We start from the raw sequence: 26693 nt of genomic DNA on the forward strand, positions 1-26693 counted from the left end.
ATTTTTACTGGAGATCACATTGGTCTGTATGTCGAACCTGAACCAAAGGATTTTGACAATCTTGACTGTTCAGGTTCATTTTTGCTCTTTCATCCCACGGGCCGGAATGGAACCTTTGGCGGGCCAGATTTGGCCCTCGGGCCGCATGTTTGACACCTGTGTCATATACAGGGGTTGGACAAAATAATGGAAACACCTTAAAAAAAAAATCGACAAAATATAATTTAATATGGTGTAGGTCCACCTTTTGCGGCAATTACAGCCTCAATTCTCCGAGGTATTGATTCATACAACTTGTGAATTGTTTCCAAAGGAATTTTAAGCCATTCTTCGGTTAGAATACCCTCCAACTCTTTTAGAGACGATGGCGGTGGAAATCGACGTCTTACTTGAATCTCTAAAACTGACCATAAATGCTCAATAATGTTGAGGTCTGGGGACTGTGCCGGCCATACGAGATGTTCAACTTCATTAGAATGTTCCTCATGCCATTCTTTAACAATTCTAGCTGTATGGATTGGGGCATTATCATCTTGAGGTGAAGGTGTTTCCATTATTTTGTCCAATCCCTGTAGGCTTCTAACTTTATTTCAGATAGTGTGACTTCTTCTGTGTTGTGTCCAGAGTAGAAGGCCAGGCCAACACCTGAGTAGTATAGAGAAGATTTCTCACAGGGGTCTTATCTCTAAATTCCTGACAGTAGCCAAAACACTTTCTACACATCATAATTTTCTCATGGGAGACAGAAGACTACATTGTGATTTGTATTTTTGGGTTCAGACCATCTCAGTCTGTTGTCTGAGTGATATGTCTTTCTATGGAGCTCCAAATAAAGTGATTTCTTTGACACTGATCGCTTAAACTGATCCTTCTTTATTGAAGACGAATTAGTAGAATATTATTTTTCCATAACAGTATAATAACCCTAACACCTGGCAGAGGGGGGGGGCATTGAAATTAATAAATTCAGTATAGAACAGAATATAGCATAGAATATAAAATAATAACACAGAATAGAAGAAAATAAATTAGAATAGAATTCTTAAAATAGCATTAGAAAGAGCAGAAATAACTGGTGGATGGACGTGACATTACCCATGATGCTCTGGTCAGTACCAGTACTTTATTAGTAATAAACTTATATACTTACTATTGCTAATTCTCCTCTTATTCATAAATGCTAGTATTGTGGATCTAAAACAATAACAGCTGACACAAAAACACAAAATGTGGCAGTGGATGGATGTGACATGGTTGTTACAGATCCCATCATACTGATGCTTGGCAGCCTCGTCACCGTTTCCACAAATGATCCCTGTGCAAAAACTAGGATCAGAATTATTTATTGTATAGTTTATCATCATACTAAAGAGTAAATAACAATATAGAATTGTTATTTCTTTATAAAAATACTTATTAGAAAACTATTGATTTAAAAAGTGACGTGTGACATTCTTAATGTATGTATTGGCGTAACATAAGCAGGATGGATCAGCACCATACTCCATATTGCAACCTGTAAAAATAAAACATGTGATATGTAGGATATAATCTTTAAGAAAAATTGTGGAATCTAAAAGAATAGAATATTTGTTTTTCAGGTAAATTCAGTTAAAATATAACTTGGCCATTTGTGACATGAAAATATAGCATTAATTGTGATGAAATTGAACATTTTTGAGCTGAAAACATAATTCATATGACCAACATGTTGCAACAGAACTGAAATCCTGTAAATTTGCATAACTTGCATTTACCAACACAAAGTTCCTTTGGGGATTCACTTCTATTGATTTCTTATGCACAAAGACAGAAATAAGACCTCTAAGCAAATTTTAGCTGATAAACCTTCATGCGTTCCACTTGTGCTGCTTAATAGGTCAATCTGATTAAAGTACTGTAAAGAAAAAAGGCATACAAAAAAACTAAATAAAAATAATCCAGACACTTGTTAAAAGCATTGATGGAATTGTTCCAAACTAAATGAATGATATGTGTTAATTCACATGTTGATTTTCAGCCCAATTCATTCCAACACTTTCCCGCCAGCTGCTTTTCTTGAGAGAATACACTCACTGGGGCCAACAAATGATAGGTTTAAGTCATGCATCACTACGCCGTTCTGTAAGAACTATTATGATGTCTGCAACGTCTAATCGTCTGCTTCTGTTTTCTAAAGATAGTAATATGCCTTATGGGGGGGGCGAAGAGATTCTGTATCTGTGCCAGATGCTGATTCCTGTAAAAGTATCTCTCATTATTCTCATTGTTATGTTTCTAAGTAATTTTCTTTGCTGTATGTTTGGCGGCTGCTCAAATATTAATCAAAATTGGTGTTAGCTATTCTTACCATCCACTTAGCTAATTGTCCTCCTCCTTCAATGAATTTATGTTTGTTATGCTTTTACCCGTAATTAGCCGCTTCAAACTGGCATGTAATCAACCATCTACCGCCAAGTAAAAGCTCTGTAAAACAATGTTACGTTGTTAGTCCGAGGCTTTTATTGCTGCACAAAAAAAAAAAAAAAAAAAAAAAAAAAAAAAAAAAAGGACAGTGGCAGCATCACAGGGTCTGCTGGTGAGTTCGTAACACCTGTATGTACGCCAAAGGAATGTTGATCATCTACGTTCTTTCAGGGTATTCGTATCAGATCATCGTTCATTTACTTTTGGAGGTTTAACCCTTTATAGCACAGGTGTCAAACATGCGGCCCGGGGGCCAAATCCGGCCCGCCAAAGGGTCCAGTCCGGCCCTTGGGATGAATTTGTGAAATGTAAAAATTGCACTGAAGATATTAATCATTTTAGTTCAGGTTCCGCATACAGACCAATTTAATCTCAAGTGGGTCGGATCAATAAAATACTGTCATAATAACCAATAAATACTCACAATTCCAAATGTTTCTCTTCTAAATGTAAACATTTTTACGTCATTTTACTGTATTTACGCTAAAACAAACAATCATATCACAAAAAAACATGAATAACCTGAACAAATATGAAAAATCTGAAATATCTGAAGTGTAAGTTTACCAATATTCTGCCTCTTTATTAAATGTTTTGTGTTTGTTGATCCACTGTGATCTGTAAGTTGTAATTTATATGTGTAAATGATCGATTGTTGAAATTGCACTTAGTTTTCTTAAGAATTTCAGTTTGTTCATGTTATTCACATTGTTTTAAAGGATAGTTGGTAGATGCAATCATTGTCATCGCATAATTTTACTTTTTTCACTCTAAAACATAGAAGAAAATTTGGAGTTGACATTATTTATGTATTATTATGTTATTATTTCACTGGCCCGGCCCATTTCAGATCAAATTTGGCTTAATGTGGCCCCTGAAGTAAAAGGAGTTTGACACCCCTGCTTTGTAGGGTACTCTGAAATTCAAAGTTTCAATCTTAGTGTGTTATTGGAGGACATAAGACATTTGTGAAATTTTTCCGATTGTTTTTATTGTTATATAGAAAATCAAGGTCAATGAAGTTACCATATTTGGTTTGTTATTAAGGGTGGGCGATACTGGGAATTTTGGTATCGATCCAATGCCAAATAAATACAGGGCTAGTATTGCCGATACCGATACTTTTTACTTGAAAAGTCATGATCATTGAATAATTTTGTGATTTTGCCTTTAGTTAGTTGATTATGGTAAAACATAGGAGAAAAATTTTAAGCAAATAAACATGTTTTTTTCTTTTAAATGACAACAATATAAAACAATTTAACAGTATAAAGTTAATAAAATAATTCCCCTTTTAAATTTGTGGCGTTACCACAGTGGCACAGTTATCACATGTGGCAGTTTCCCTTTCAGCTGCAGTGAATGAGCTCCATACAGCGCTCGTCTTTCTCTCCGCCATCAGGGGCTGCTCTCAGTCAGTGCTCTGACTCTCTGCTGTCTGGCAGAGCTGGTCGGGGGGGGGGGGCAGACTTGGAGAGAAGCTGCGCTGGCATGAACTCTGAGGAAATTTGAGTAATTTGCTGGATGTATAGAAGAGAAACTACAACAAAAGTATGGATCTTATCCAGTATCAATCCAATACCGATACTCACCTTGGTATCAATATTTAGATCGATATGCCTACCTCTATTCCTTACCCATGTGTGGCCGAAAAAACAAAAAAAACCCCAAAAAAACCAAAAAACCCAAGAAGTACATATAAAAAAAGAAATAGGACCAATGGCCCTGTAGCTTACCGGCCAAATTAAAAACTTAGGGAAATGTATCCAGATGCCGTTTATTATCACCCAGTTCTGTGCATTTATTATATTACAGAAATAGCCCATGTTTTGGTCATATTCCAATCAGATCTGTAAAAATTCAAATTCCAACTTGATATCACTGATACTTATTGATTTATTGGATCAATCCACTTCCTATCTGTTATAATGGGAAAATTTGTCAAAGTCGCACCAAATCCAGAATCAGATCCAGATCAAAATAATTGCAATACCTTGTGTTGACATCATCATAAAGAAGCTATATACCAAGTTTGAAGTCAATCAGAACTGGAGTTTGGGAGAAAAAGACGATTGAAATTTTTTCCCCATAAGAGCCCATGTTAAATTTTCCGTAAGTTCCTGGATCCAGAAGAAGATCCTGATCAGCATGTGGACATTATGTTTTGGTCATCTCCCCATCAGGGCTGGACTGTAGAAATTTACACTTGATATCATTTATATTTACTGAGTTATTGCATCGATCCACTTCCTATCTCTTATAATGGGGAAATTTTTCAAAGTCGCACCAAATCCAGAATCAGAGCCAGATCCAAATAATTTCACTAACTTTTGTTGACATCATCATAAAGAAGCTCTATACCAAGTTTGAAGTCAATCGGAATTGTAGTTTCGGAGAAGACGATTGAAATTTTTGTAACGGACGACAGAACATGGCGCCGACGCCGGACGCCGCAAGACAACAATAGCTTACAGCCTGTAGACCGGTAAGCTAAAAATACAAGAAAAGCACATGTAAGGTGAAACATGTTTTAGAACATTAGAACATCACTTTTAGAACATTAGAACATCATAAGTGCTTATCCAGACACCTGTCAACAAATGCATTAACTCTTTGAACATCATTCCTTACATTAGCACCACTAGCGGCATTGTACCCATGGTGCCATTGTACGATAGCATGAGAGGCTAAAATCGCCCAGCATACCTCACAACATTTGAAAACGGACATAAAATTGTGTGTAGTAGATAGTCAGGAAATGTTTCTATTCATTTGGCGAGTTTGGCGGTGATCGGGCCTGTGAAGGCCGAGGTGAGCTGGGACCAATTCTGAGGTGAGCTGGGACCCGGTCTGAGGTGAGCTGGGACCAATTCTGAGGTGAGCTGGGACCCTGTCTCTGTGATGAGCTGGGACCCGGTCTGTGGTGAGCTGGGACCCAGTCTGTGGTGAGCTGGGACCCAGTCTGTGGTGAGCTGGGACCCATTCCGAGGTGAGCTGGGACCCATTCCGAGGTGAGCTGGGACCCGGTCCGTGGTGAGCAGGGACCCGGTCCGTGGTGAGCAGGGACCCATTCCGTGATGAGCTGGGACCCGGTCCGTGGTGAGCAGGGACCCATTCCGTGATGAGCTGGGACCCGGTCCGTGGTGAGCAGGGACCCGGTCCGTGGTGAGCAGGGACCCATTCCGTGATGAGCTGGGACCCGGTCCGTGGTGAGCAGGGACCCGGTCCGTGGTGAGCAGGGACCCGGTCCGTGGTGAGCAGGGACCCGGTCCGAGGTGAGCAGGGACCCATTCCGTGATGAGCTGGGACCTTGTCTCTGTGATGAGCTGGGACCCTGTCTCTGTGATGAGCTGGGACCCGGTCCGTGGTGAGCTGGGACCCATTCCGAGGTGAGCAGGGACCCTGTCTCTGTGATGAGCTGGGACCCGGTCCGTGGTGAGCTGGGACCCATTCCGAGGTGAGCTTGGACCCGGTCCGTGGTGAGCTGGGACCCATTCCGAGGTGAGCTGGGACCCGGTCCGTGGTGAGCAGGGACCCGGTCCGTGGTGAGCAGGGACCCGGTCCGAGGTGAGCAGGGACCCATTCCGAGGTGAGCTGGGACCCTGTCTCTGTGATGAGCTGGGACCCGGTCCGTGGTGAGATGGGACCCATTCCGAGGTGAGCTGGGACCCTGTCTCTGTGATGAGCTGGGACCCGGTCCGTGGTGAGATGGGACCCATTCCGAGGTGAGCTTGGACCTGGTCTGTGGTGAGCTGGGACCCATTCCGAGGTGAGCTGGGACCCGGTCTGAGGTGAGCTGGGACCCTGTCTCTGTGGTGAGCTGGGACCCATTCCGAGGTGAGCTGGGACCCATTCCGAGGTGAGCTGGGACCCGGTCTGTGGTGAGCTGGGACCTGGTCTGTGGTGAGCTGGGACCCATTCCGAGGTGAGCTGGGACCCATTCCGAGGTGAGCTGGGACCCATTCCGAGGTGAGCTGGGACCCATTCCGAGGTGAGCTGGGACCCATTCCGAGGTGAGCTGGGACCCGGTCTGTGGTGAGCTGGGACCCATTCCGAGGTGAGCTGGGACCCATTCCGAGGTGAGCTGGGACCCTGTCTCTGTGGTGAGCTGGGACCCATTCCGAGGTGAGCTGGGACCCATTCCGAGGTGAGCTGGGACCTGGTCTGTGGTGAGCTGGGACCTGGTCTGTGGTGAGCTGGGACCTGGTCTGTGGTGAGCTGGGACCCATTCCGAGGTGAGCTGGGACCCATTCCGAGGTGAGCTGGGACCCATTCCGAGGTGAGCTGGGACCCGGTCTGTGGTGAGCTGGGACCCATTCCGAGGTGAGCTGGGACCCATTCCGAGGTGAGCTGGGACCCATTCCGAGGTGAGCTGGGACCCTGTCTCTGTGATGAGCTGGGACCCGGTCCGAGGTGAGCTGGGACCCATTCCGAGGTGAGCTGGGACCCATTCCGAGGTGAGCTGGGACCCTGTCTCTGTGATGAGCTGGGACCCGGTCCGAGGTGAGCTGGGACCCGGTCCGAGGTGAGCTGGGACCCGGTCCGAGGTGAGCTGGGACCCGGTCCGAGGTGAGCTGGGACCCGGTCCGAGGTGAGCTGGGACCTGGTCTGTGGTGAGCTGGGACCCTGTTAAAAATCACCCAGCATACCTCACAGCATTTGAATACGGACATAAAATTTTGCCCAGTAGATAGTCAGGTAATGTTTCTATCCATTTGGCGAGTTTGGTGGCGATCACGCCTGTGAAGGCTGAGGAAAATCCGTACGAACACCCTCCTGTGCTGCAACATCGATCGGACGCCGGATACCGGACAGATGCGATATAGTCGGATTACTTCATGGTACCTTACAAAGCAGGTCCACTCACTGTTCATGCAGAGGTGGACCTTACAGACCCTGTAGACCACATTGGACCTGAGATTATTCACTCACTGTCCTCACTTGAACTGTTGATGTCACTGTCTTGTAATGTGTGTGGAAATTACCAAATATAGTCACGTACCCAATGAAGGGTTCAGATGTTGGGTTTTTTTTGTTTTTTTTTAAATTGCGGTAGAGCTCAAAGGATGCGTGCAGAGGAGGAGTGAAGCAGCGGAGTTCATGCAAAGCTGTCACCAAAATGAAACATCTTCAGACTATTTGAATTGATAGGGCGACGTATGAAGTTCTTATCCATGAGTGCAGCAGCTGATTGGTATAAATCGCTCATAGAATCTCAGAAAACTGCAGAGATGACACTGATGCTGTAAAAAAAAAACAACACGTTTTTTTCTCTGAACAAATCATTTTCTATGGTGGATGAGGTGGCATCATGTTCAGTTTATACACATACAAAGGTAAGCTTGATATATTTATGATTTATACTTATATTATACTTATGATGCCAGACATTTCCTCCATATAAACATGCAGAATCCCACACCCAGAATCCAGCTGTGATGTCACAGTGGCCATAAAGATTATACAGTACGTGACATGGTTAAAGTCTGTCGGATGAACAAAATTTAGCATTGGCATGAGACTAAATAAGTGTATACTCCTGTGTGAGCGCTATACAAGAACAATACTGTTTAACCCTTTATAGGACACTCACTTTGAAATTCAACCTTTCAACTTTAGTGTGTTATTGGAGAACATAAGACTAGTTGCTTTTCCATTTACACTCAAACTGCGCAAAATATAACTTGCAAATAAAAATTTACCAAATTGAAAAATAATTTCCCCGCAATAATTTTTGCGCTGGCAAAAAGTGTTTTTTTGCGGGCGTAGTGAAATTGGTATATCACACAAAACTGCAATGGAAAGACCTTTTTCCGCAACTAGAGTCACGTGAATAAAAAAAAAAAAAAAAAAATGGATGTTGATGGACGTTACAATAAGCGAAGGGAAGAGTTGTAAAAGAAACATGGTGCAGTATGTGTGGACACACCAGGAAACTGAATCATTTTTTAATTTAGTTCACGATAAAGGGGTAATAGATAGGGATGGGAATCATTAAGAATTTAACGATTCCGATTCCATTATCGATATTGCTTATCGATCCGATTCCTTATCGATTCTCTTCTCGATTCTCATTGGGTGAGGGAATAAAAGAGTACAAACGGGTGTGTTTGCATTAACTGTCTTTTATATTTCCATCTGCACAGAAAATATAACATATACAGTATGTACAAATAATAATAACGGATGACGCCGGGCCTGGTTGGGGGGGGGGGGGTACAGTGAAAGACGCTTTACTAATTCCTCTATTGCCGTATTTCTACTATGTGGAACCGGTTCGACTCGGCTCGGCTCCCGTTGTTGTGCACCTCATTTCCTTACCCCTCTTACCTTCGGAAACTTGTATTTGAGGAGTTATGACGTTTGTTGCCCACACCAGAACCGGAACTGGAACCGGCCCAGTGCTGAACTCTACCGCTACAGTCACAAGCGCCGCTAAGTAACGTATCAAATACGTGACATTCCTGTAAATGATTCACATGCTGTGGACAAATGTTCGAGGATATTAGAGGGATTCCACCCTTTTGAAGACATGGAAGCTTTGACAGTGTTCCAAGTAAGTGGACCTGGGGTCGTCTTTTTAGACCGTTTCTGCCTCAACGCCATGTTGGCTACGTTCTGACCAAAACAATGCAGCGTACGTGTGACGTCATCGCGCATGCACAACGAAGGCGGAATCGATAAGCAGAATCGTTAAGCGGGCAGGCAAATGATTCCAAGGAATCAAACTACTGGGAACCGGTTCTCAAAAAGAACTAGTTCTCGATTCCCATCCCTAGTAATATATAATAATAATGAATATATCTGTAATTCGACACAACAGTTACTTTCGTCGCCATGTTTATGGAATGACTTCTTGTGTCATCTTTCGATAGTAAATAAACAAATCATTGCATTTGTGATTTAATGGAAAAACCGACATTAGGTATTTCTGTTTTTTGTTTTTTTTTTCTCGATATTTAGTAAATATCGTAAAGTTTTGTGCAAATGTCCAATGGAAAAGCAACTACTATTACTTCTGTGACATTTTTCTAATTTTTTCATTGTCATGTAGAAAATCAAGGTCAATGAAGTTACTATATTTGGTTCCTTGCCAAATATGGTGGCAAAATAAATATCCAAGAAGTGTATATGTAAACAAGTGATGTCAGGCACAACAAACCCCACGCCTCATACATATTTCACCCATTATAAGTTAATGGGAAGATTTGAAAAATTCATAAAAGATTTCAACTTTAACCTTCTGTTCCAAAAAAATTTAATGAGATCCATTCTGGGTCACTGGTAATGTATAAACCAAATTTGGTATGAATTCAATCAATAGTTTTGTTGCTACAGACATTTGAAATTCTGCCCATTATAAGTAAATGGGAACAAAACTGATGTATTTATAAACATTTGAAACTGTACCTATTATGAGTAAATGGGAGAAGACAAATACATTTTTTAAAAAATAATAAAATAAAATAAAAAATAAAAAAATAAAAAAATTTTAACTTTAACCTACTTTTTCCAAAATATAAACACATCTATTCTGGGTCACTGGCAATCTATAGACCAAATTTGGTATGAATTCACCCCATAGTTTTGCTGCTACAGACATTTGTAATTTTGCCTATTATAAGTAAATGGGGAAAAAAAAAAAAAAGATTTTGAAAATTCATGAAAAAAATTCTAACTTTGACCTACTTTTCCCAAAATGTAACGACATCTATTCTGGGCCACTGGCAATCTATAAACCAAATTTGGTATGAATTCAACCAATAATTTTGCTGCTACAGACATTTGAATGTTTGCCCATTATGCGTAAATGGGGGAAAATAAAAAGATTTAAGAAATTTGTATAAAATTTAAACTTTGACCTACTTTTCCCAAAATGGAATGACACCTATTCTGGGTCACTGGTTATCTATAAACCCAATTTGGTATGAATTCAAACAAAAGTTTTGCTGCTACATACATTTATAATTTCACCCATTATAAGTAAATGGGGGAAGAAAAGAGATTTGAAAATTCATGAAAAATTTTTAACTTTGACCAACATTTTCCAAAATGTAATGAGGTCTATTCTGGGTCAGTGGTTATCTATAAACCCAATTTGGTATGAATTCAAACAAAAGTTTTGCTGCTACATACATTTGTAGTTTCGCCCATTATAAGTAAATGGGGTAAGAAAAATAATTTGAAAATTCATAAAAATTTGTAACTTTCACCAACAGTTCTCAAAATCTAATGAGATCTATTGTGGGTCACTGCCAATCTATAAACCAAATTTGGAATGAATTCAACCTATAGTTTTGCTGCTAGAGTGTTAAAGAAACAAACAACTGAACCAATAATAACAATACCCCTTGCCTCTCCTTTGGGGGGGGGGGGGGGGTAAAAATACAAGAAAAACATGTAAGATTGAACACTACAATGAGTGAGTAGGCTCTCGTTGACCTCTTGTGTGGGTAAGATGGATATGTGAGGAATTTCTGACAGGAGTTTCTAGTGCGAGAGGCGTGAAGCAATAGGTGTTAAAGTGGCACAAAGCAGAGAATGGAGGTCTTGTGTCGTGTGTTTTTACCTTGTGCCACAAAATATGCAATAACTATCCTGAGTGCATCGTTGTAAGAGTGCGAAAAAGCATATAGAGAATGCAGGTTTTTCATACTACAACACCACTCTGGCATTTTACTTGAATAAGGAGGGCTATTTCTGTTGCACAATGCCCAGATTGTCATTCTCTTTCCTTCTACATTCCGTACATTATCGCTTTGAAAGTCTCCTTCGGCGTATGCAAGAACAACAACCTTCGAACTGCAACTATAGCCTGAAAATGGAAACTTGACAAAAGATACTCATCTTTTTACTCGCCATTTTCTGCTGTAGGGATTTAGCCATTTGAATACCGCTACATGCTTCTGCATTTGCATTTTCTATCAAACAGACAGCGCTTTGTAAATGCATTGTCACAGCATACAGCCCAAGAACTAGTCAAACAACGCAGAGAACTTTTACCCATATTCCAGAATAATAGCGTTTTTTAGCAGACGTATAGACCTGCAAATGTGACACACACTGTAAAAAAAAAAAAAACTCCGTAAAAAAACAGTATTATTCCGGCAGCAGGGGTGCCGAAAAAATATTGTAAAATAACAGAAAATAACCATCTCATATAAATATGGTAATTTTCCAGAATTAAAATAGTTTTTTGCCCTAACTTTACATGAGATTTTGCTTTTTTTTTTTTTTTTACTTTTTAATGTTTAATAAAAAATATTTACATGTATTAAAACAATCAAATTACCAATAAAATTATATATAAATAATTTTCAATGAGACCAAGTTGCACAATCTGCTGGTAAAAGTGTATTTTGAGAGTTTATCAGTGCTTATACATGTTATACATTCACAAAAATGCATTTACTCAACATTTTTGTTGTGAAACCTCCCGTAATTACACAAGATATTTGTCAATTAACAAGTCTGGTTCAACTTACAGAACAAATACTTCTTTTACGGTTAATTGTCAGTAATTTTATCTTGTTTTATCTTTTTTTTTTACATTATTAAACTTTAAATTAACAGTTTAATCTCATAAATAGAAAAAAAATGAAATTACGATACGTTTGCAAATGTGTTTTAATTTTTCTGTGAGAAAAAGAAAAAATTTTTAAAAAATGGAAATTTTATGGTTATTCACAGTTAGTTTTTTCATGTTATTTTACATTTGACATATAAAATTACAGTCTATTTTTGTCATTAATTGATATTTTCCTGCATCTTAAAAATACAGGAAAAATCTGTAAAATAAACAGTGAAAATTCTGTTTAATTACAGATTTTTTTTATTTATTTATTTTTTTTTCAGTGCACACAGTCCCAGTGAAATACAGAAATTAACCCAAAAAGACCCAAACAGCCATTGGTGAAGATGTATAATGTCTTTTTGTAAATTTTAGCAGCAAAATATTGTTGCTCTATTGTTTTTGATTTACTGTATTTATTTTGTAATTTTTTCCCCTAATATGAGGTTTATGAGGTTTTTCCTTATTTTAATTAAGAGTTTAAGGAATGAACGAATAATATTGTACAGAATGTTTAATAACCGTTGATCCACTAATTCTATCAATACATGTAAATAGCTGGTGTAAAATACAGTTTGTCATCTTTTCATTGTCATCAGATATGACCCATTTGGACGTTCAGAGGTTCCATAGTTACTGTGGAAACACCGTCATCTTCTACAGCAGTGATTCACCAGTAAAACCCATGGAGTTGGAGCAATAACAGTGGATGGAAACACTTATTTTGTGTTCAGTTATTGATATCTTTGCTGAAAAAGTAACTTTTTCTTCCATTTTCAATAACCTTTAACTTTGATCTGAGCTTTTATGAACATTTACGTGATTAGTGAATTAAATATTGAGAAATACCTGATTTTCACCTATAAAACACAAATAGAGGATCAGGGTTCCTACACATTTGAAATTTCAAAATTCCATACTTTTTCCAGACCCTCATTTCCAGATGTCTTTGTAAAAAAATTCCAACCAGCCCACCAGTCTTTATATTTGGTCGTCAGGGAATTTACATCTACCCATTATGAGTTCTGCCAACAATCATACAAAGCATGTTGAATAGCTCGCTCACGAACAGTGTGCCGACATCACCTGTCCGTCAAAGCAGCAGTGAAACTTGACGACACCTGGGCGGGCTTTAAAATGGGTTGGAGGAGGAGGCGGGGCATTCAGCTTGTCAATCTTCCCAAATTTTTTCTGGGACTCGTAGCCTACTGTATGTGCTCTAATACAGATATTTTAGCTACACTATTAAGCACCTTAAATAAACAGATCGATCCTTTTTGATTACCTCAAGGAGGTTATGTTTTTGCCAGGGTTTGCTTGTTTGTTTGTTTGCTTGTTTGCTTGTTTGCTTGTTTGTTTGTTTGTTTGTTTGTTTGTTTGTTTGTTTGCAACATAACTCAAAGTTATGGACAGATTTGGATGAAATTTTCAGGGTTTGTTGGAAATGGGATAAGGAAGAAATGATTAAATTTTGGTGGTGATCGGGGGTGGGGGGGCCCACGGGGGGGGCCACTGATCAGCCTTGGCGGAGGTCTGCGCTCTCCGAGTGCTTCTAGTTAAGTGTATTTTTGAGTGTATTGTAGGATATTTAAGCATTTTTAAGTGTATTTTTGCGTGTATTGCAGGATTTTTGAGCATATTTAAATGTATTTTTGCGTGTATTGTAGGATATTTAAGCATATTTAAGTGTATTTTTGCATGTATTGTAGGATTTTTGAGCATAATTAAGTGTATTTTTGCGTGTATTGTAGGATATTTGAGCATAATTAAGCGTATTTTTGCGTGTATTGTAGGATATTTAAGCATATTTAAATGTATTTTTGCGTGTATTGTAGGATATTTAAGCATAATTAAGTGTATTTTTGCGTGTATTGTAGGATATTTAAGCATATTTTAAGTGTATTTTTTATCTTACAGAATTTACTTTTTTCACTCACAAGTTCTTATCCTATTATTACCTCCGCCAAGGAGGTTATGTTTTTGCCAGGGTTTGTTTGTTTGTCTGTCTGTCCGTCAGTGTGCAACATAACTCAAAAAGTTATGGACAGATTTGGATGAAATTTTCAGCGTTTGTTGGAAATGGGATAAGGAAGAAATGATTAAATTTTGGTGGTGATCGGGGGTGGGGGGGCCCACGGAAGGGGCGCAGACCAGAAAATTTCATCAAAATCTGTCCATAACTTTTTGAGTTATGTTGCACACTAACGGACAGACAAACAGACAGTCAAACAAACAAACAAACCCTGGCAAAAACATAACCTCCTTGTGCTTTTCTAGTTTTTTTATGTGTTCCCTGGGGCGCTGATAAGGGGGGGGGGGGGGTGAACGTGACAAATTCATGGGGCCCAGCATTTGTGGGGGTCCCACAAAGCAGAGGAGGGGGTCCAGTGGATACAGGCGAGAAGTTGTGAAAATATCCTTTAAGATCCGCTGTATAAGAGACAGAAGTCGGGAATCGGACGTTCAAAGTATGTTTTGTTTTTTTCGAATATATAAGTAATCTTACTTAGTCCTTAGAAATAAAACAGGTAGTAAGAAGTCATGGAAGAAAGCAAAACTTATACATATACATGACTTCATTTGCACATTTGAAAAGGAGTGGGAGGAAGTATAATTTATTTCATCCCACCCCTTAGATCTTTTGTAAGAAATTAACCTTACTTATCCTCATGTAAAGCTTCAGTTTCGTTTTCACGCTAGCGCAAGAGATGTAATGTGTGGATCATAAGCGCACCCCCCACACCCTGCTCTGAAAGATCGACACCTTACTGAATTTTATGAAGGGGCTCACAATGTTTAGCTTTCATGGGGCCCACAATTGGTAGCGACGCCCCTGGATGTTCCTAATTTTATGTTTTAGAAAATAGAACGGTTAACAGTCTTGGAAACATGAATATTATTCCATACATTTGTTTCCATTTTCCATACTTTTCCAGATTTGGAAATTTATAAAATTAAATTCCATACTTTTCCATATTTTTGTAGGAACGCTAGAGGATAATATTATAATAACTGGAGATAAATCACTTATGACATCACATATGAAGACTGGTTGGAATTTTTTTTACCAAGACATCTGGAAAAAGTATGGAATTTTGAAATTTCAAATGTTTAGGAACCCTGATCCTCTGTTTGTTTGTGTTTTATAGGTGAAAATCAGGTATTTTCCTATAAAAGTGTCACAATAGTAGCACTGGGTCTTTATGGGTTAATAACACTACTAAGACAAAGAAAAAATATGAATAAAATAAATAAATAAATGTATAAATTATATGATAATTTACAAATAAATGAATAAAACAGTATTTTAATTCTTATTCTTATCATCCTCATGTTAAGTTTCAGTTTCGTTTTCACGCTAGCGCAAGTGATGTGTGTGGATCACGCACCCCCACCGCTCTGACGGATCGACAAGATACTGATTTTTTTGAAGGGGCCTGCAATGTTTAGCTTCCATCGGGCCCCCACAATTGGTAGCGGTGCCCCTGGATGTTCCTAATTGAATGTTTTAGAAAATAGAACAGTTAACAGTCTTGGAAACATGAATATTTTTCCATACATTTGTTTCCATTTTCCATACTTTTCCAGATTTGGAAATTTATAACATCAAATTCTATACTTATATTTGTGTAGGACCCCTGGAGGAAAATATTATAATAACTAGAGATAAACCACTTAAGAAAGGTTAAATCTGGACAAAAATTTGTTGTAAATTCTCTGACGACTGGCTCATAAATCCCAAACATAAAGACTGGTTGGAATTTTTTTTACCAAGACATCTGGAAAAAGTATGGAATTTTGAAATTTCAAATGTTTAGGAACCCTGATCCTCTGTGTTTTATAGGTGAAAATCAGGTATTTTCCTATAAAAGTGTCACAATAGTAGTACTGGATATTTTTGGGTTAATAACACTACTAAGACAAAGAAAAAGTATGAATAAAATAAATACATGTTTAAATAAATGAATAAAACAGTATTTTAATTCTTATTCTTATCATCCTCATGTTAAGTTTCAGTTTCATTTTCACGCTAGCGCAAGTGATGTGTGTGGATCACGCACCTCCCACCCCCACCGGATCGACAAGATACTGATTTTTTTGAAGGGGCCTGCAATGTTTAGCTTCCATCGGGCCCCCACAATTGGTAGCGGTGCCCCTGGATGTTCCTAATTGAATGTTTTAGAAAATAGAACAGTTAACAGTCTTGGAAACATGAATATTTTTCCATACATTTGTTTCCATTTTCCATACTTTTCCAGATTTGGAAATTTATAACATCAAATTCTATACTTATATTTGTGTAGGACCCCTGGAGGAAAATATTATAATAACTAGAGATAAACCACTTAAGAAAGGTTAAATCTGGAGAAAAATTTGTTGTAAATTCTCTGACGACTGGCTCATAAATCCCAAACATAAAGACTGGTTGGAATTTTTTTTACCAAGACATCTGGAAAAAGTATGGAATTTTGAAATTTCAAATGTTTAGGAACCCTGATCCTCTGTGTTTTATAGGTGAAAATCAGGTATTTTCCTATAAAAGTGTCACAATAGTAGTACTGGATATTTTTGGGTTAATAACACTACTAAGACAAAGAAAAAGTATGAATAAAATAAATACATGTTTAAATAAATGAATAAAACAGTATTTTAATTCTTATTCTTATCATCCTCATGTTAAGTTTCAGTTTCATTTTCACGCTAGCGCAAGTGATGTGTGTGGATCACGCACCTCCCACCCCCACCGGATCGACAAGATACTGATTTTTTTGAAGGGGCCTGCAATGTTTAGCTTCCATCGGGCCCCCACAATTGGTAGCGGTGCCCCTGGATGTTCCTAATTGAATGTTTTAGAAAATAGAACAGTTAACAGTCTTGGAAACATGAATATTTTTCCATACATTTGTTTCCATTTTCCATACTTTTCCAGATTTGGAAATTTATAACATCAAATTCTATACTTATATTTGTGTAGGACCCCTGGAGGAAAATATTATAATAACTGGAGATAAACCACTTAAGAAAGGTTAAATCTGGAGAAAAATTCGTCGTAAATTCTCTGACGACTGGCTCATAAATCCCAAATATGAAGACTGGTTGGAATTTTTTTTACCAAGACATCTGGAAAAAGTATGGAATTTGGAAATTTCAAATGTTTAGGAACCCTGATCCTCTGTGTTTTATAGGTGAAAATCAGGTATTTTCCTATAAAAGTGTCACAATAGTAGTACTGGATATTTTTGGGTTAATAACACTACTAAGACAAAGAAAAAGTATGAATAAAATAAATACATGTTTAAATAAATGAATAAAACAGAATTTTAATTCTTATTCTTATCATCCTCATGTTAAGTTTCAGTTTCATTTTCACGCTAGCGCAAGTGATGTGTGTGGATCACGCACCTCCCACCCCCACCCCCAATGGATCGACAAGATACTGATTTTTTTGAAGGGGCCTGCAATGTTTAGCTTCCATCAGGCCCCCACAATTGGTAGCGACGCCCCTGGATGTTCCTAATGTTATGTTTTAGAAAATGGAACAGTTAACAGTCTTGGAAACATGAATATTTTCCCATACATTTGTTTCCATTTTTCATACTTTTCCAGATTTGGAAATTTATAAAAATTAAATTCCATACTTTTCCATATTTTTGTAGGAATGCTAGAGGATAATATTATAATAACTGGCGATAAATCACTTAAAGGTTAAACCTGGAGAAAAATTTGTTGTAAATTCTCTGACGACTGGCTCATAAATCCCAAATATGAAGACTGGTTGGAATTTTCTTACCAAGACATCTGGAAAAAATATGGAATTTTGAAATTTCAAACATGTAGGAACCCTGATCCTTTGTCTGTCTGTGTTTTATAGGTGAAAATCAGGTATTTCCCTGTAAAAGTGTCACAATAGTAGTACTGGATATTTATGGGTTAATAACACTACTAAGACAAAGAAAAAGTATGAATAAAATAAATACATGTTTAAATAAATGAATAAAACAGTATTTTAATTCTTATTCTTATCATCCTCATGTTAAGTTTCAGTTTCATTTTCACTCTAGCGCAAGTGATGTGTGTGGATCACGCACCTCCCACCCCCACCCCCAATGGATCGACAAGATACTGATTTTTTTGAAGGGGCCTGCAATGTTTAGCTTCCATCAGGCCCCCACAATTGGTAGCGACGCCCCTGGATGTTCCTAATGTTATGTTTTAGAAAATAGAACAGTTAACAGTCTTGGAAACATGAATATTTTCCCATACATTTGTTTCCATTTTCCATACTTTTCCAGATTTGGAAATTTATAACATCAAATTCTATACTTATATTTGTGTAGGACCCCTGGAGGAAAATATTATAATAACTGGAGATAAACCACTTAAGAAAGGTTAAATCTGGAGAAAAATTCGTCGTAAATTCTCTGACGACTGGCTCATAAATCCCAAATATGAAGACTGGTTGGAATTTTTTTTACCAAGACATCTGGAAAAAGTATGGAATTTGGAAATTTCAAATGTTTAGGAACCCTGATCCTCTGTGTTTTATAGGTGAAAATCAGGTATTTTCCTATAAAAGTGTCACAATAGTAGTACTGGATATTTTTGGGTTAATAACACTACTAAGACAAAGAAAAAGTATGAATAAAATAAATACATGTTTAAATAAATGAATAAAACAGTATTTTAATTCTTATTCTTATCATCCTCATGTTAAGTTTCAGTTTCATTTTCACGCTAGCGCAAGTGATGTGTGTGGATCACGCACCTCCCACCCCCACCCCCAATGGATCGACAAGATACTGATTTTTTTGAAGGGGCCTGCAATGTTTAGCTTCCATCAGGCCCCCACAATTGGTAGCGACGCCCCTGGATGTTCCTAATGTTATGTTTTAGAAAATGGAACAGTTAACAGTCTTGGAAACATGAATATTTTCCCATACATTTGTTTCCATTTTTCATACTTTTCCAGATTTGGAAATTTATAAAAATTAAATTCCATACTTTTCCATATTTTTGTAGGAATGCTAGAGGATAATATTATAATAACTGGCGATAAATCACTTAAGAAAGGTTAAACCTGGAGAAAAATTTGTTGTAAATTCTCTGACGACTGGCTCATAAATCCCAAATATGAAGACTGGTTGGAATTTTCTTACCAAGACATCTGGAAAAAATATGGAATTTTGAAATTTCAAACATGTAGGAACCCTGATCCTTTGTCTGTCTGTGTTTTATAGGTGAAAATCAGGTATTTCCCTGTAAAAGTGTCACAATAGTAGTACTGGATATTTATGGGTTAATAACACTACTAAAGACAAAGAAAAAGTATGAATTAAATAAATACATGTTTAAATAAATGAATAAAACAGTATTTTAATTCTTATTCTTATCATCCTCATGTTAAGTTTCAGTTTCATTTTCACGCTAGCGCAAGTGATGTGTGTGGATCACGCACCTCCCACCCCCACCCCCAATGGATCGACAAGATACTGATTTTTTTGAAGGGGCCTGCAATGTTTAGCTTCCATCAGGCCCCCACAATTGGTAGCGACGCCCCTGGATGTTCCTAATGTTATGTTTTAGAAAATAGAACAGTTAACAGTCTTGGAAACATGAATATTTTCCCATACATTTGTTTCCATTTTCCATACTTTTCCAGATTTGGAAATTTATAACATCAAATTATATACTTATATTTGTGTAGGACCCCTGGAGGAAAATATTATAATAACTAGAGATAAACCACTTAAGAAAGGTTAAATCTGGACAAAAATTTGTTGTAAATTCTCTGACGACTGGCTCATAAATCCCAAACATAAAGACTGGTTGGAATTTTTTTTACCAAGACATCTGGAAAAAGTATGGAATTTGGAAATTTCAAATGTTTAGGAACCCTGATCCTCTGTGTTTTATAGGTGAAAATCAGGTATTTTCCTATAAAAGTGTCACAATAGTAGTACTGGATATTTATGGGTTAATAACACTACTAAGACAAAGAAAAAGTATGAATAAAATAAATACATGTTTAAATAAATGAATAAAACAGAATTTTAATTCTTATTCTTATCATCCTCATGTTAAGTTTCAGTTTCATTTTCACACTAGCGCAAGTGATGTGTGTGGATCACGCACCTCCCACCCCCACCCCCAATGGATCGACAAGATACTGATTTTTTTGAAGGGGCCTGCAATGTTTAGCTTCCATCAGGCCCCCACAATTGGTAGCGACACCCCTGGATGTTCCTAATGTTATGTTTTAGAAAATAGAACAGTTAACAGTCTTGGAAACATGAATATTTTCCCATACATTTGTTTCCATTTTCCATACTTTTCCAGATTTGGAAATTTATAACATCAAATTCTATACTTATATTTGTGTAGGACCCCTGGAGGAAAATATTATAATAACTGGAGATAAACCACTTAAGAAAGGTTAAATCTGGAGAAAAATTCGTCGTAAATTCTCTGACGACTGGCTCATAAATCCCAAATATGAAGACTGGTTGGAATTTTTTTTAACCAAGACATCTGGAAAAAGTATGGAATTTGGAAATTTCAAATGTTTAGGAACCCTGATCCTCTGTGTTTTATAGGTGAAAATCAGGTATTTTCCTATAAAAGTGTCACAATAGTAGTACTGGATATTTATGGGTTAATAACACTACTAAGACAAAGAAAAAGTATGAATAAAATAAATACATGTTTAAATAAATGAATAAAACAGTATTTTAATTCTTATTCTTATCATCCTCATGTTAAGTTTCAGTTTCATTTTCACGCTAGCGCAAGTGATGTGTGTGGATCACGCACCTCCCACCCCCACCGGATCGACAAGATACTGATTTTTTTGAAGGGGCCTGCAATGTTTAGCTTCCATCAGGCCCCCACAATTGGTAGCGACGCCCCTGGATGTTCCTAATGTTATGTTTTAGAAAATAGAACAGTTAACAGTCTTGGAAACATGAATATTTTCCCATACATTTGTTTCCATTTTCCATACTTTTCCAGATTTGGAAATTTATAACATCAAATTCTATACTTATATTTGTGTAGGACCCCTGGAGGAAAATATTATAATAACTGGAGATAAACCACTTAAGAAAGGTTAAATCTGGAGAAAAATTCGTCGTAAATTCTCTGACGACTGGCTCATAAATCCCAAATATGAAGACTGGTTGGAATTTTTTTTAACCAAGACATCTGGAAAAAGTATGGAATTTGGAAATTTCAAATGTTTAGGAACCCTGATCCTCTGTGTTTTATAGGTGAAAATCAGGTATTTTCCTATAAAAGTGTCACAATAGTAGTACTGGATATTTATGGGTTAATAACACTACTAAGACAAAGAAAAAGTATGAATAAAATAAATACATGTTTAAATAAATGAATAAAACAGAATTTTAATTCTTATTCTTATCATCCTCATGTTAAGTTTCAGTTTCATTTTCACGCTAGCGCAAGTGATGTGTGTGGATCACGCACCTCCCACCCCCACCCCCAATGGATCGACAAGATACTGATTTTTTTGAAGGGGCCTGCAATGTTTGGCTTCCATCAGGCCCCCACAATTGGTAGCGACGCCCCTGGATGTTCCTAATGTTATGTTTTAGAAAATGGAACAGTTAACAGTCTTGGAAACATGAATATTTTCCCATACATTTGTTTCCATTTTTCATACTTTTCCAGATTTGGAAATTTATAAAAATTAAATTCCATACTTTTCCATATTTTTGTAGGAATGCTAGAGGATAATATTATAATAACTGGCGATAAATCACTTAAGAAAGGTTAAACCTGGAGAAAAATTTGTTGTAGATTCTCTGACGACTGGCTCATAAATCCCAAATATGAAGACTGGTTGGAATTTTCTTACCAAGACATCTGGAAAAAATATGGAATTTTGAAATTTCAAACATGTAGGAACCCTGATCCTTTGTCTGTTTGTGTTTTATAGGTGAAAATCAGGTATTTCCCTGTAAAAGTGTCACAATAGTAGTACTGGATCTTTATATGTTTATAACACTACTAAGACAAACATAAAAAGTATGCATAAAACAGTATTTTAATGCTTTCAATCGTACATTAACCTCATTTTTTGGGGTGTTTTAAACGTACAGTGTTCCTAATACATAAATAAGTAGTGTAATTATTTCTACCACAAGAGGGAAAACATAATAATGGGATGTAGATGAAAAAGAGCATTCTCACTTTGATATATGAATTTCCTCCAGAGATCTCCCTCATCTTATTTGGAGTGTATCGTTTCATTTCGGTGTCATTTGGGAGCTCTCTTTCTACATACACATCCTTGTACGCCACAATCTGACCGCTTGTAAAGTATTTTTATTCACTTCATTACTTTAAAGTTACTCATATCAAATTTGTGGCTTCAGTGAATTCAGACTCTCCTGAGCAACCTAGACCACAAGCTGCATTTAGCATCACTTAATGTATCATGGCAAAATTGCTCGATGAAAGTCAAATTGGTGCATTAAAGTATTACAATTGACCTTTAACTGAGCTCAAGTGATCAGTGATATTATTTCTTACGCAGCAAAGGCAATTGTAGCACAGTTAAACAAATGCAATTAGAATAGTTGATGGCATGATGAGAAAGACGTCTATATTCAATTTATCACATTTAAATAATGCATGTCTTGTAAAATATTTATAAAAGGGATTCTATCTGTATCTAGTAGTAAAGTACATTATTAATTACCCCGCCCCCGACAGGAAAGCAAGGAGTATTGTTTTTGGTTAGGCTTGCTTGTTTCTTTGATTGTTAATGCTCTAGCAGCAAAACTATTGGTTGAATTTATACCAAATTTAGCTTATAGATAACCAGTGACCCAGAATAGAGGTCATTACATTTTGGGAAAAGTAGGTCAAAGTTTACATTTTTTATGAATTTTTAAAATCTTTTTTTTCCCCCTCATTTACTTATAATGGGCAAAATTTCAAATGTCTGTTGCAGCAAAACTATTGGTTGAATTCATACCAAATTGACTTTATATATTGCCAGTGACCCAGAATGGATGTTATTAAATTTTGGGAGCAGTAGGTCAAAATAAAAAAATGTTTATGAATTTTTAAAAATCTGCCCATTTACTTATAATGGGTGAAATACAGTATTTGCAAGGGGCGGGGTTTGTTGTGCCTGGCACCACTTGTTTATGTATACACTTCTTTACTTACTTACACTTTAGTCGTGTGCAAAAGCTAAATTGTGTTCATTTGATAGATACGTTTTTTATGAATTAAAAAAAAAAGAAAAATTTCCCATTTACTTACAATGGGTGAAATATGTGCGAGGGGCGGGGTTTGTTGTGCCTGGCACCACTTGTTTATATACACACTTCTTTACTTACTTACACTTTAGTCTCATGTAAATGCTAAACTGTGTTCATTTGACACATTTTTTACGAATTAAAAAAAAAAAAAAAAAAAAAGAAAGAAAAATTTCCCATTACCTATAATGGGTGAAATTTCACATGTCTGTAGCTGTATTGGTTGAATTCATACCAAATTCATTTTATAGATTGCCAGTGACCCAGAATGGCTCTCATTACATTTTGGGAACAGTAGATCAAAGTAAAAAAAAAAAAAAAAATTATGAATTTTTAAAAATCTGCCCATTTACTTATAATGGGTGAAATATGTGCGAGGGTCGGGGTTTGTTGTGCCTGGCACCACTTGTTTATATACACACTTCTTTATTTACTTACACTTTAGTCTCATGCAAATGCTAAATTGTGGTCATTTGACACATTTTTTATGAATAAAAAAAAAGAAAGAAAGAAAGAAAAATTTCCCATTTACTTATAATGGGTGAAATTTCAAATGTCTGTAGCTGTATTAGTTGAATTCATACCAAACTGACATGACAGATTGCCAGTGACCCAGAATGGATCTCATTACATTTTGGGAACAGTTGGTCAAAGTTCAGTTTTTTAAATCTTCCTATTTACTTACAGTGGGTGAAATGTGTAAGGGGTGGGGTTTGTTGTGCCTGGCACCACTTGTTTATGTATAGACTTCTTGGACATTCCTTTTTGCCACCATATTTGGCAAGGAACCAAATATGGTCACTTCTTTGACCTTGATTTTCTACATGACAATGAAAAGTTTTGAAAAATTTCACAGAAGTAATAGTCTTATGTTCTCCAATAACAAACTAAGGTTGAATTTTTTTTAATTTCACAGTATTTCTGAGTATCCTATAAAGGGTTAAACAGTATTTTTGTTGCGCAGTGCTCATACAGGAGTATACACTTATTTAGTCTCGTGCAAATGTAAAATTTTGTTCATTTGACAGAAATGTTTTTTTATGAATTAAAAAAGAAAAATTTCCCATTTACTTATAATGGCCGAAATTTCACATGTCTGTATCAGCAAAACTATTGGTTGAATTCTTACCAAATTGACGTTATAGATTGCCAGTGACCCAGAATAGATCTCATTACATTTTGGGAACAGTCGCTCAAAGTTCAGATTTTTTTAATGAATTTCTAAAAATCTTTCCATTTACTTATAATGGGTGAAATATGTGCGAGGGGTGGGGTTTGTTGTGCCGGGCATTACTTGTTTAAATATATGCTTCTTGGATTTTTTTTTTGCCACCATATTTTGCAAGGAACCAAATATGGTACTTCATTGACTTTGATTTTCTACATGACAATGAAAAGTTTTGAAAAATTTCACAGAATAGTCTTATGTTCTCCAATAACAAACTAAGGTTGAATTTTTTTTTAATTTCACAGTATTTATGGCTGTCCTATAAAGCATTTTTCTTGTGTAGTGCTCATACAGGAGTCTACACTGGCTAAATTTTGTACATCTCACAGACACATTTTTTATGAATTTAAAAAAAAAAAAAGAAAATAAGAAAATTTTCCCATTTACTTATAATGGGTGAAATTTCACATGTCTGTAGCAGCAAAATTATTGGTTGAATTCATACCAAACTGGGTTTATAGATTGCCAGTGACCCAGAATAGATGTGTTTAGATTTTGGGAAAAGTAGGTCAAAGTTCAAATTTTTTATGATTTTTTTTTTTTTTCTTATAATGGGCGAAATTTTACATGGCTATAAAAACTTAAATTTTCTTATATAGAGGCAATTGATATACTGAAATCACCACAAGCATAGACATGATGACATCAGCTGGATCGATGCCAAAATTAGCTACAATATGTGCGAGGGGCGGGGTTTGTTGTGACTGGCACCACTTGTTACTTCATGACATCATTTTCCATTTTTAGACATGAGCTCACACAGGGGTCGACTTTTAATATACAGGGTGTCCCATAAGTCTCCATACATAGGAAAAATAAACGTTTCTTATACATAAACCATTTTTATTTATATAATATGCTCTATATGACTGCCATTTTGTCGGGAACACATTTCAATGCGTGTCCTCCACTGCTGAAGAACTATAAAGAAGAAATATAAAGAAATACATGTTAGAACCATGGAATGTATTATGTCTCCTATGTATGGAGACTTATGGGACACCCTGTAGATTATTTTGTATTAAAACTGCTGAAACTGAAGGATTTGAAGTCAAAAATATTTCCCCAAATGGATACGTCTCCCAGTTTTTTATGTCTCGTCTCAAACATTTTGTTTGGTTGCGCTTTCTGCTTTCCATATATATTGCAGTGAGGTTATCAAATATGAAACACTGGTACCCTTTAAGGTTAGCACAGAGTACAGGGTTACTTATGGAGAGCAGACTGCACGGGGAGACGGTGAAAAGACGGTTTTCTCTTCTGATGAGCAGGAAGAATATCTAATATGATGAACAGCTGACCTTTCGTGATTTGGAGACAGTTTGTATTTTTCCACTCCATGTAATTGCATTAAAGTTCATTTTCCGGTCAAGAGACTTTGTAAGATGGAGTCAAGCACAGAGAAGCAGCAGCACAGAAAACTGCATAGCACTGATTTACATGTTGCAGAGGTGGGAAGATAAACCTCTAAACTGTGTTTCCTGAGGCACACCGCAGCAGAATGCAGCAAAATACTAAATATGGCCAACACCACTTACTTTACAGACTCTTATGAGTTATTTCTGGTGATTTTGCTCAACTCCGTGTGTTAAAATGCAAGTAGTGGAATAAAAATATACGTGAATAATTTATACACGCTTTCCTTTTGTTTATCGGGATGCTATGAGATGTATATCAAAGCAGCGCTGCGCTTGTGTAGGAGCAGAGCATCTCCTCATCTGACCGGACGAATCCAAGGTGAAACGTACTTATTTGTCTTACCGAGGTTCCCTGTTTTCTGCTTCCCCCCCCTCCCGCCCACAGCCGTCACCCTGTGAATGGTGCCGCTGCGAACCAAATAATGAGGTGCACTGTGTGGTGTCTGACTGCGCCGTCCCGGAGTGTGTCAACCCTGTGTATGAGCCGGAGCAATGCTGCCCCATCTGTAAAAACGGTAAACACTCTTCTTCTTCTTCTGTGGAAATGCAACTCACACCCCTTCAGAAGTCATTAAATTTTCATTAACCTTCCGGTATCCCGTCCAGCAAGGCCCACTTGTGGAATAATGTCAAAAAATTTTTCATACAGTTTGTTTTTAATTCTTTTACACTTTTTTCTATTTCATCAACTTGAGCCGTAAATAACAATACCAAATATTCAA

At 37.1% G+C, this 26693-nt stretch overlaps 1 protein-coding gene across 2 annotated transcripts in view; it reads left to right on the forward strand.

Moving 5' to 3' along the window:
• Positions 1 to 26693, forward strand: part of vwc2l (von Willebrand factor C domain containing 2 like) — an 82152-nt gene that overhangs the window by 32935 nt on the left and 22524 nt on the right. For both annotated transcript variants that reach the window (XM_030125591.1, XM_030125592.1), the window contains exon 3: positions 26357 to 26486. In XM_030125591.1, the coding sequence (XP_029981451.1) occupies positions 26357 to 26486 (130 nt within the window). The remainder of the gene's footprint in view (positions 1 to 26356; positions 26487 to 26693) is intronic.

This window comes from Sphaeramia orbicularis, chromosome 21 (genome assembly GCF_902148855.1).
Source record: "Sphaeramia orbicularis chromosome 21, fSphaOr1.1, whole genome shotgun sequence".
In the NCBI taxonomy this organism is placed as follows: domain Eukaryota; kingdom Metazoa; phylum Chordata; class Actinopteri; order Kurtiformes; family Apogonidae; genus Sphaeramia; species Sphaeramia orbicularis.